The sequence below is a fragment of the Otolemur garnettii genome, unplaced genomic scaffold (assembly GCF_000181295.1).
Source record: "Otolemur garnettii isolate 467f Iridium unplaced genomic scaffold, OtoGar3 scaffold00113, whole genome shotgun sequence".
In the NCBI taxonomy this organism is placed as follows: Eukaryota; Metazoa; Chordata; class Mammalia; order Primates; family Galagidae; genus Otolemur; species Otolemur garnettii.
In genome coordinates this window covers 4,754,929-4,768,069 of record NW_003852508.1, presented here as the reverse complement: position 1 = coordinate 4,768,069, position 13,141 = coordinate 4,754,929, and the positions used below count along the sequence as shown (strand labels likewise).

Genomic DNA, 13,141 nt, shown 5'->3' with positions numbered 1-13,141 from the left:
ATAACAATAGGCAGAGTCACAACTATCATTTATTTGTTTTAAATTTCTGTCCCAATAAACAAGTTGGAAAGAACCAAACTATCTATTTATTCATTTACTCATTCATTTATCAATTCTTCTGATCATTGTTGAGGGCATATTATGTGCCTCAGTAAAATGAAAAAAAAATAAAAAAAAAGCAGACTCATGTTCTCAAAAAAAAATTGCACTCTAATAGAAAAAGAGAAAATTACAACTTACTGTCAAAATCTTATAAAAGATATACCTAGAAATGGAATATATATTAAATGATCAAAATTCTGAAGATTTTTATCTCCTTTTACGTTTTTAGGCTATATTTTCTAGTCTTAATATTGATTAAAGATATATGAATTTGAGGAAAAGGAAATAAATTTGATTTCATAATTGGATACAACTCAGTTTGATCGATTCTGTTTACTATCTTCAGTTTCAATTTAATGTAAGATATAGTATATTCATATAATTAACATATTCTGCATCCTATCAGGATATTGTTTAACTAGTTTTGCCCATTTGGGGCACCCGTTGTATCTCACAGCCTAGTAGAACTAGCACAATTGAATATGTTGAGTCTATACAAAGCACATACAGGGTAGCTTGAAGGGTTTTTGTTAGAACGCAAATTTCAGAAGGCCTCAAAAGAATTTGTTGAAAATGATTAAACTCAAACTCTAGAATGAGAGCTTATGGATTTTTAAAGACGTGCGAATACTGGGGGTTAGGAGGCAGAAGTATGCAAGCATTTTTTCGATAACAGTTCTGGACCACTAGTTATGTTTTTTTCCAAATTGGGGGATTCTCTCCTTTGTATTCCATTCTGCTCTTTCCTAGACCATTGTACTTCAGAGTCCTTGCATTTAGGATCTTCCAAAATACTCTCTTTGCTTTTGAACTTGCTTAAACATTCTAGTCTCTGAGTCTTCACAGTGGTTTTCTATGGGAGGCATAGAAAACATTTCCCTCCAGCAGAATGCATGAAGTATCCCACGTTTTCCCCTCTATTTGGGCTCCGTGCCTCCTCCTCATAACTGAGTACTCTGATTCTTACTGTCTTGCCTTTACTCCCTCTGGCCATATAAACCCATGGCTACAGAAGTAGGATAAAAGTGATTTAAACTGCCTTTTAATCTGTAAGTGTAATTATTTCTGAGTCCCCCATGGTGCAGAATCATGATGCTACCTGTGTAACATATTAGATAGTCCTAGTGGTAATGGCTCAGGAGAATTATTAGTTCATCACTGCACATCAATTATGTATATATTGTTACTTCTCTCTGCAAGCTACCACTAGTAGAAATATAAATTTTGATGTGTTGATATTTCAAAAGTTGATATATTTCTATGGAATTTGGATGCTAAGTTCTCAATAGATTGCTGATTCATATGTCTCACAATGTCAGCGAATCCCTTGCGAGCGTGCACTGAGCTATGCTATAGTATAGTGAGCCTTTCATTGTTATTATAATACTGTGACTTAAATCATAAGCCATATATTCTGTGTTTGTCTTAAGTTATAATGTTGATTTGCCTTGTGAACTTAGAATCTGCTCCTATATACATGGTTTATTTATTTAACCAGTAAGAATAATGTCATAATAATCAGCTGATCTTAACATACTTTGAAATGTTTCAATTATCACAGGTTATCACTGATAGAATTCTACACTATGTATAGAAGTGATGCATTCCAATTACATAGTCTATGTTGTTCTTTAGGAAGAATAATTTCTTCTTTTCAGAAGGTTAATTCATGGCCCTCCGTACCACAGTTAAGATGTCATTGAATCAAGACGGGAAGTTTGATTACTCTGTAATCAAGTCTGAATATTTTGCAGAAGTTGCTTAATTCTATGAAAGTAAAGACCTTTGTCCTGGATTTCCTTTGGGTAAAAGCAATTTGTCAATAAACAGCAGCGTCTACTCACGTTTATCTTGTTCTGCTTCTACCCCTTCACTTTCTGTGTCACTTGGTAAGATCCATGGTTGATGAACTACTTGCAGTTGCTTTAAGGATTCATCCTGCCAAAGAGCAAACTTCTTTTAGATTAACTTCTATTTTGATACCATGAACATTAAGATGGATGATCTCTTTAATATCCATGAATTCCATGTTCAAAACCATAGGAATAATTTCCCCACCACAAAGAAAAACTCTAAGTTTAAATTTATTTTCATGTCATAGACATACTGCAAACTCTCAACTTCTTTTAAGGAGATTTAGAGTCTTACTAAGAAATAACTAAGCTATGTTTGTCCTGAATTAATATTTTTATGGAAATATTTATACTTATTCTTGGGAATGTAATTTAATTGTGAAAATATTCGATATAAAATGGCATAATATGTTCCCCTTTGCTCTCAAGATTTCAAATCCTCACTAATGAGAAAGACTAGTAGGATTTAGAGAGCATCTTAAATTTTACCCTTCTCATTTTTTTACTTTTGTAAACTAGTTTTTACTTCCTTGTGACTCTTTGCCTTCTGTCACTGAGCCTCCTCTCCCATTTTGACTGTAGTAGTAGCCGTCTAGGAAGTTCTCTAGGATTGAGTTTAGTACCCTTTTTGACTCTGCCACCGGTCACCTGACAGAAGGAGCATTTTAAGGTGCTAGATGATGAAATCATTATCTGCCTCACAATCCTTCAGTGGCTTTCTCATTATTCCCAGGATAAATTTAAACTCAAGGCCCTTCCTGATTCATACTCATCTAGCCCAATCCATCACACTGCCATCTCCATGTCCTCTTTGACCCCTCCAACTATAATTAACTGGTAGTTCCTTAATTTGGTCATAGTCTCTAATTTTCTGAGATGTTTTACAGTGCATTTTCTTATCTGCCTCAAATATTCACACTTCTCCTCTAAGGATCAGGGGTTACCTGATTCTTCCCCTACTAGAAACCTTCCCTGACACTCCAAGGAAAAAATCATTCCTTTATTCCTTTAGGTGCCTTTTGTACCAGTATAATAACTATTACATAATAATTATCCTTTTATAGCTTCCTGTTTCAATAATGAAAAGGAAGGTCCTTGAGGTCATGGGTAACTTTTTTCCCCCATGTGTTCTCTTCATCTGTATAGTGTCTGGCACAAAATAGAGACACACCATGCAAACGTTTGTAGAGGAGAAAGTAAGGAAGAAAAGAAGGGAGAGGAAGGATGGGTTTCCTCTAGAACAAATATTTTATAAAATTAAATTTCTTGACTCATGATTCAAGAAAATCTTTTCAAACATATTTTAAAAAATAACAATATAAAGGATGTCAGTTCATTCTTCTGATCTCTCAAATTCATTCGTATCACCCTCTTTCAATGATCTTTTTGTCTAACTTGAGGTATTTTGCTTTATTTTTATCCATACAAATACTAACAAGATAAAAATAAAGACTCACAACCACCTATTTTTAAGAAACATGACATCACCGGACATTTAATGTCTGCTTTGCTTAAAACAGTTCCTTTATGAGAGAAATATCCTATCTACTATCCATTAACTAGTGATGGCAGCTTCTGGAAATGTTCAATCTAAATCTAGAATTGCAACGAAGTACAATTTTTAAAGAGATTGAGGGTGGGATAGCGATTATATTAGTGAAACACAAGGGATATCTCAGGGCAATAAAACTATTCTATATGACGTTATAATGATAAATACAAATTTTATGCTTTTCTTAAAACCCATAGAACTTTATGCCACAGCATAAACCTTAATGTATGCAAATGAAAAAGATCAATAAGGAATTTGGGGAGTCCCAAGAATGAAAGGTAAAGTACTAAATAAGGATACGAATGCATTACAGATATATGAAACAACCTTGCTGAAGCAGGTGAGGAAATAGGATGCTGAGCTAAGTAATGTTGAAGATGAGTGGAGTTTGTAAGATTTAGGTTAAGGGAACTCTATACATCAGAACTGCACTGTGGTGATACGTTGTTTCCCACGGGCATGTAGGTTAAGGATTCTGAAACCATTCTCTCCTATTCTGCCAGTGAACTGTGAGGGGAATGGACGGCTGGTTGTGGAAGTCGATATCTCCCTGCTGGCATGGAAGTCTACAGACAAGCAGGGCAAGGAGGTTAGAGTGGCCCATGTGTAATGTATTAGAGCTGAAGACATCAATATGAACTCATGTTTAGCTTGCTATGTATGAGCCTGACAGTTAAGTCCATGAACTTATCCTAGAAAAAATGCCACATACCTACCTCATTGCTGAATACCAATATGGTCACCTTCAAAGTACTCCCCTTGGGAAGCCATGCACTGACACCAGTGCCTAGTTCATCCTTTAAAGCAATTTTGGAACTCTGTTCCTGGAATGACCGTCAGAATTGTCATCGTGTGACACACAAAAACACACAATAACAATGAAGGCCACTCAGCAAGACATTGCCACATGTTGACACAAACACAGCTGTGAGACACTGATATCCCAAGGTTATGAAACCTTATCAAGTTATTTGACAGTGCTGTCAACGTAAGCACAATATGGCAAACTCATAAAATTAATTGTCAGATCTCACACACAGCTGTGTGACAGCTCTGATGGTCACTCCAGAAAAAGTTCCCAGATTGCTTTGAAGAGTACACTAGGCTCTGACATCAGTGCATAGCTTCTGAAGGGGAGTACTTGGAAGGTGACTGCAGTGGTATTCAGCAATGAGGTATGTGGAGTATTTTCTACGATGACTTTGCAAACTTAACTGTCTAACCTTGTATACAGATTGCTACATATAGGAACTATTATGTATATGTACATATAAAATACATGTATATGCACATATATTCATATATTTCTCTGGTCTTGCATCTGAGAAAGCTTAGAAACAATGACGCTCAGAAGCAATGAACATACCCACCACTCAAATCTCAGTGTCTAATACCATTCCCCAGTGAAAGAACTAAGGCTCTTGGAGAAATGATTGATTCTAGGGCTAAGGAAGGAAATATACTAGATAAGCTGAAGTATCCTATAATGTCAGAAAGCAAGATAGTGTCAAACACACACACACACACACACACACACGTACACACACTCGCTCACAATGATGGGGGCATTTCAAAGGGATAAAGGAGCTAACTGAAAAGCTGTCAGTAGCCAAAGCTAGAACAATTTTAACAACAAAATAAATAAGGCCCCATGGGATCATTATTTAAATAACTACCTATGACTCCATATTGATAAAAATAAATGATCATATAAATGAATGAATACATGAGAATAGGCAAATGTGAATGCAGGCAGATTTCAAATAATTTATATGGATACTCCATCCTTAAGGAGGTAGGGGATAACTTCCCACTTAAGTGTGGACAGTGTATAGTGACATTCTTTCAAAGAGTATAGCATGGAAAGAGAGATTTTTTAAGAAGCAGCTTCACAGCAGGGAAACCTAACAAACACTACCTCAAGCCAGGTGATCAAGCTCAACAGAGGTAAGTCACATTGAGACGATGTATCCTTAATAGAATGGGGTGAAAATGGAATTTTACTTCTGTGGTCTTCCTCCTAAAAACATATCATCCCAGTCCAATCATAAGGAAAATATCAGACAAATATCAATTGAGGGACAGATTATCAGACAAGAACTTATCTCAAACTGTTACGGATATCAAACACAGAAAGACTGAGAGAGGGTCACAACCAAGAACAGACCAAGGATATTCCCAAACTTTACAGAATGTTTACAAAATACTCTCTATGTGTTGCCACCTCTTTGAGAAACTTTGTAATGAATATTTTGTAAAGAAAGCTACATCTGGATATAATTTCCCATTTTTCTCTATGTATGGTGACTTTACAGGCGACTTTTGGGACACTCTGTATTAAATCAAATGTAATGTGATATCCTGGATGGAATCTTGGCACAGAAGAAGGACATTCGGGAGAACCGGTGGACAGCTGAACAGAGATTAGAGTTAGTCGCTGATGACATATCAGTGTTGGTGCGTTAACTGTGACAAACGTCCCACACTAATGTAAGGTACTAGACATAGTTAATACTGGGTGACAGGCATATAGGAACTCTCCATATTATCTTTCTAATTGTTCTGAAGATCTAAAGCTGTCCAAAAACAGAAGGTTTACTTTTGAAGTTAAAACAAAGCAACACAAAATTTCAAAAGTGATTTTTAATTTTAAAATAAAAGCAAAAGTATTTTTGGCACCAGCAGCTTTTGAAAATGGTCTGTTAAATGGACTAAAACTTAAATTCCTATCTTCTGAGAGATGGGCTCCACAGTGAAAAGACCTCGCCCCCCCGGGGGCAGGAGGGGCATCTTTCCATCCTGGTTAATCTAAGGCATGTTACTTTCCCCCTTGCGACGGGAAGGGAGGACATGCTGGATTAGAGGGTCTCTAGGGCTTGGCTAGTGGCAAATGCCGTTTGGTCTAGAGTCCTGTGGACAGCAGATGTGAGAGACACTAGGCCACTGTAGGGAAAAAATAAAAAAATAAGTACCTGTGTACACTCAGTTTAGGAATGTACCATTTAGGTACAAATGTTTATTGTTAGCATTTATCTTATTTTTTAAAAATATCAGTTATTGCTTCTGGCCTTGCAGAGCTATACCAAATAGGCAGTATCAACGTGAAAAATCTTTGATTTAAAATGCCATACCACTGTAGAGGGTGCCAGAAGCAAAATTTCAAAAATTTTGATATAACAAAGAAGAAAATGAAATTTCTCCAGTTTTTTTTTTTTTTTTCCCAAAAAGGGAACACAGTCTCTGATAGTTAACAAAGAAATGTGAAAAATAGTCACTCTGGCTGTGCAAGGTAGAATCAAATGGCTGAAACAATTCATTTTAAACAGAAAAGTTCAGTCTCCATGCAGTTTTCTTCAGTTGTAGCCCACACTAGTGGCATCCAGGAGGGTGGCAGTGGCTGCAGGAAGGGGGAATAGGAGGAGATTGGTAAGGGATGTGAAATTACAACTACATTGGAGGAATCAATTGTAACGTTCTACAGCCCTGGAGTCTATTTTTAACCACAATACAGAGTTTCAAACAGTTAGAAGCATACTGATGGTTCCCAATACAAAGAAAATGCTAAATGTTGGAGACGCTGACTGTGCTGATTACCCTGAGCTGATCACTATACGTGATATGCTCCTATGAATGTGTACAATTATTTTCAATTGAAACATTTTACTATTATTATTACTTTTATTTCAGAGTACTGTCAAGGCACAATAGGTTACAATGTTTTCATTTGTTAGGAAGAGTCCCCGTGGTGGTTGTGTTCTGCACCCGGAAGTAAAACATTTTACAAATAAAAATAAGCAAATGTTAACAAATAAAACAGTAAATGACCACAAATATTTTTAATTGAAAAATATATTAGCTTTTTAGTTGAAATACTAAATCTGACTAATAAGTCCATTGTATTATTTTCCCACAATAATTTGGAATATGAAGTGACACTGCTGCCTGGCTTCCAGTTTTAATGGGTTTCCTCCTGAACAGATAAGCAGCATTCCGCTATCCTCTGTTTATTGCAAATCACGTAAGGTACAAATGGACCCTTGGCTTGGTAAATATGTAGTTTTGAGAGACCTTTAAAATGTTGAGGTATTGGAATCTTAAGAACAGTACACACATCACTATTAGTAGATGATTTAAATGTCTTTGGTTTTCCCTGGAATTGAGCTGGTAACATAACACACCTGTTTCTCTTTCAGCGCCAGCAGGCAGTACTCTGTGTGTCCACAGCTCAGCCCATCAGGGTACGGATAAATCTTTCTGATGGGGTCAAAAAGCTAAAATCTTGAACATTTAAAAAACAAGTTCTTACATGTTTCTCTTTGTCAACTTATGTAAAATTTTTCCCCAAGAAATTAAATTGTGTCATAGCATCGTATAAACTCTTTCATAGTCCCAAAGGCAAGTTTTTGTTTTCCTTTTAGCAGAAATGCTATTCATCCTTTCTCTAAAATATTTTCACCATATGCATAGCAAATGTCCAGGGACTAGGAGTGGAGGGAAATAGTGACACTTATCATATGGAAAGCAGTTGCCAGCCCTGAATCAACATATCATTCTATCTGCTAACAGAATAAGTGCTTTATAAACTTCATCAGTATTGTTATTACACATGGATAGTTTATTTTTAGATTCTGTAAATATAATCCATCAGTGATTTATCATATGTGGCAACAGAAGTTCATTCTATTTAGAGAAAAAAGAATACTCCTTTGTTCAAACATGCGCCACTGGCTACTTCAATTCTGAATCAGCTACATATTTCTTTCGCTTTGGTGTAAGTATATAAATCATGCACAAAACATCAGTTTTCGTCTTCCACAAAGGTACTCTCTCTATGGTTACTTGTGTTTGTCATAGGATTCCTGCAAAAAAAGGATGCCTGAAGCATGGTGCATATAAAGCCAAACAAAATTACACTCCACTTGGGATACATTTAATGATTCTGCTGATAAAAAATTAATTCTATATTTCCATTTAAATAGAATGACCTACAAATAATTTACACGATTACATTAGTACACTTTGTAAACAACTTTTTTTTGCACTTATTAATAAAATGTCTCATGTTATGAGGCTGAAAATCCATAATGTTTTTAATAAATTACATTTCTGCAGCCCACTTCTTTTGGGAATTATAAAATTTAGTTAGTTTGAAAGCCGTACATTTGAACTAGTAGGATCTGGGAAAAGAAAAGAGAAGGATAAGAGCTCAGCCCCTATAGCTCAGCGGCTAGGGCACCAGCCACATACACCAGGGCTGGCAGGTTTGAAACCAGCCTTGGCCTGCCAGACAACAGCGACAACTGCCACCAAAAAAAATAGCCAGGCATTGTGGTGGGCACCTGTAGTTCCAGCTACTTGGGAGGCTGAGGCAAGAGAATCACTTAAGCCCAAGAGTTTGAGGCTGCTGTGAGCTGTGACATCACAGCACTCAAGGGTGACATAGTGAGACTCTGCCTCAAAAATAAATAAATAAATAAAAATAAATAAATATAGAAAAGAGAAGGATAAATAACTAAGTTAGAAAAACATTGTAAGTTGTGAAAAACATTATAAAAAAATGCAAGCTACTTAAATCTACGTGACTGATTTGCTAAATGATGCTATGCATTGGACTTGAACTTCATCTTATGCTATGCATTGGACTTAAACTTCATCTTATTTTCTAACTCATTCCATTTGGTGGTTTCCCTCCACAGGGAAATTGTAGGGTGAGATTGTGAAAGGCTTAGAAAAGGACAAATGATTATTGGGTGTAGTGAATGAAAAAACAGGTCATTTTCCCACCATTCCCTCCCAGGTATTGGATTCTTTGGAGGCTCTGGGGATTTCATTTACTTTAGCTATTTTCCAGCTATGTAATTTGTAGAAAATGAGAGCAATGAAAATAATTCTTGCCCGTGTTAGTGCAATTGTGTACATTGGATATTGCATCCCTTGGACATGCATTCTATGGATATCAATAGTTTTGCCAGTTTTTGAATCTAGTTTATAATGTCATTTCAGCAATTCTTATTGGACTGTGTATATGGGGATTTGAGAACTTCTTCAAACTATAACATCGTACTCGCTCCCTCATTAATGGATCAGGTAAATACAAATTGACATATGTTAAGATTACATCTATCTGTATGACAGTCATGATTATAAAATTATTATTTAACAATATGTGTCTGTTCTAAATGAATGTCAATGACAAAATAAGATTTTATTGAGAAAATAGTTTTTGTTTTCTAGTTTCCTAAGTGTATATGAAACTATGATAATGAATAATAACTTCCATTTTTAATAAGTAAATGCCTGGGGTTTATAAAAAGCAAATGATCTCTTTTTTGTTATAGGGAGTTACATCATCCACTCTCCCAGAAGTAGATGTGAAATGTCAGGCACCGAAGCTCACAGGGTGAAACAGAAAAGAAACAGGTTAGGCCAAAACTGGCATAAAAAGGTATTTTAAGATGTTGTTGAATAGGATTGATTTCCCTTTCTAGTTCAGATGGTGCTTACAGCAAAATGTGCCTCAACAGATTTGAATAGGCCCACCTCTTTCGTTTTGTTTCCTGTCTGACACCCTTAGAGCTTGTGAAGCTGCCAGGTGACGCTGTCAGGGAGTCACATTCCATGTACGTGGTCTCCGATGACCTTCACCAATGGAGTTGTGAGGTCAAACTCAACTCAAAGAAGTCAGTGGCTTTAGTCTAGCTCTATACGACTTCTTACCCATTTAAGTTGGCAATGTCTATCTGAGATATATGTGCATATATATTTACTTAAATTACTATATATTATAATTACTAAATTACTATAGATGTATATATTCAACTTACATTAAATTAATACATAATCATTAATTACATTAAACGATCTCCTGATCAATTCTCTAATGATAAGGAAATTCTTCAGCCCATGTATTATGCTGCTTCCTAATTATTCATGTGGTTAAAGCAATGAATGAATTAGTTTAAATGAATTAGGTTCTCTATGAAAGGTATGACAATTGAGATTTGGAAGTCCTCGAATTTGATACATTTTTTAAAATTGTATACTTTATTGAATGAATGTTCATGTCATGATTCTAAATGCTAAAATTTCTGTGATGTCAATTATTCCCAAGGTGACTTATCAAGCATCTTACACGTAAAGGGCATGTAATTTTAAGAATTTAACTATCAGGGCTATTCAATGAGTAAGAAGAATAGACTGCTATATGTCATTTTTGATTTGGTCAAGAATATAAACTTAGTCTGGAAAAATAACTCATAAAGTCGAAAATAGAGAATAAGAGTTCCTTTTCAGCTTCACCTTTAGAGGAAACCATATTGTCTCTGTCGTTTGGGGTTAGCTCTAAACAAAATGGCCTAACGTCATGTGGTTGTGATTCCGGCTCATTATAAGTCTTGATTTGGAAAAAAAAGAGACTTTGATCTGCAAAGAGTTGTTCAAACTTTAGCAAGAAATGTTAAATATATTAAAAATGTAAACACTATGGAGTTTATTTGAGTTTTAGTGTGTACTAAATACAAGCAAATGTTTGCTAGCTCAGTTTGAACTTCAGTGCTTCCAACATTTGTAAATAACATTCTTCATTGTTTGCTGATTATACTAACATGAAGGAGGAGGGAGAAAGGGAAAGAAAAGCCTCAGTGAGAAGAAACAAAAACTATCCTATTATGGCTCCCATTCTAAACATGTTCTTGATGGAGAAGAGTTTGTGTATGTTTCCTCAGAACCACATGGGTTAACGTCTGCAAAAAGAAACCATCTATTAATAAGATAATATTTTGCTCATTAAGATCATAATGAGCAAAATACTTATTTTACTGTAAAAGATGATCATTTGTTGATTTAGGGAAGAGCTAAAATCTAAATAGCAACCAATGTTAGATGAAAATACTACTTGATATTGAACCCCCCCAAAAGGTAGTCCACATGTACTGCAAGATTCAAACTGAAAGTCTGTAATGAATCTCATAAACTAGACAGATTTTCTATCCCCAGTCAACCAGAAAAACTAATATTGAGAATGATTGAATGAAAAAAACATAAATTTATTAATAAAGGTTTCCTCTTTACCAATTTTATGGAAAATTGGGGGTCTTCATGATGCATGCAGTTTCTCTAAAAATAATATTGGAAAAAATAAAGCAGAGTATCTCAGAAGTTAGGATGGTTGCCATTTATATAGAGATTTTGTTAGGATACAGATGTTCATCCTTTGGTTCTGGGATGAGCTCCAAGATTTGGCATTTCTTGCAAGTCCCTCTGCCAATATTGTAGTCAGAGGACCACGCTCAGAAGAGCAATGTCCTTTAATACCTCCAATTAGAGAGCACAAATTCTCAACACTCTTGCCATATTAAGCATTTATTCTGCATACAACATGCACATTTAGGTTAGACACTGGTGATTAAAGGGAAAATGCGGCTCTTTTTCTTGGATAGGGACTATAAAATTTGAAGAAGACTCGTTCTCAAATTTCTATCATTGGTAGAAAGTCTATATCTTGTACCACAAGGGGACTTGGTTCTCCCCTTCCTGCACCTAGTTAGACCTGGGAAGGACACATTATAAGAGGGACTAGTCACACTTTTGAGGAGATGGGCCACCATTCCCAGGGCCAGGGCCTAGTGCAGAAGGCTAAGCCAAGAACTTGGCAAACACAAGGGAGTTCCTTTCGGTGTACACCCTGCAATTGTGTCTTCCTCCCCATGGGCTACTGCTTTAAGGTATTCTACTCAAATTCTGCATCTAATTTGTTAAATTGAAATTTAGGTTAGTGCCTCAACCCTCCAATCTTTCGTTCCATATATTTTGACTTTTTCTAACCTAATGAAGAACATCTATCTAGTGATTTCCTTTTTTAATTTAATTTTTTAATTGATACATAAAAGGTGTACGTATTTGGGAGGTACATGCAATATTTTAGTATAATCAATATAATTTGTAAAAATCAAATTGGTATATTTAGGATATCCATCACCTTAAATATGTTTGTCTCTTCTTTATGTTGGAAACTTTCAAATTATTTTCTTCTATGTTGAAATATAGATTATTATAGAGTCACCCCACAGCAGTGTATCTGTCACCACTACATCTTATTTCTTCTATCTTATAGTATATTTGCACCCATTAATAAACCTTTCTTCATTCTCTCCTCCTCTCCTATCTTTCTTGGCCTCTCTGTCTTTAGCAATCTACCATTTTAGCTCCTAGAAATAACTGAGAACATGTGATCTTTGTCATTCTGAGCTTGACTTATTTCACTTAACATAATGACCTCCAGTTTCATCTGTGCTGCTGCAAATGATAAGATTTCACTCTTGTTTATGGCTGAATAATATTCCATGGTGAATATATACGATGTTTTCTTTATTTGGGCTGTTGTGATAGTGCTTCCATAAGCATAGAAGTGCAGATATCTCTTCTATGTACCTCCTTTCTTTTAAATATACACCCAGTTATGGAATTGCTTAAAAGTTACATTTTTAAGCTCTATATGACTAAATCATATATGGTAGTTCTTGTTTTAATTTTTTAATATACATCCCTAACTCATCTAAGCATTCTTGGCCAAAATTGCCAAACAACTTGTCAGTTTGGATAAGTTATATTTTTAAACTCCATGGCTAAATCATAT

At 35.4% G+C, this 13,141-nt stretch overlaps 1 protein-coding gene across 1 annotated transcript in view; it reads right to left on the bottom strand.

Moving 5' to 3' along the window:
• Window positions 1-1,938: 1,938 nt before the first annotated feature.
• The window catches only part of CUNH8orf34 (chromosome unknown C8orf34 homolog), a 368,384-nt gene continuing 357,181 nt past the window's right edge, over window positions 1,939-13,141 (bottom strand). Inside the window, 1 exon segment of the mRNA XM_003797270.1 lies at window positions 1,939-2,040. Within this exon segment, the coding sequence (XP_003797318.1) occupies window positions 1,939-2,040 (102 nt within the window).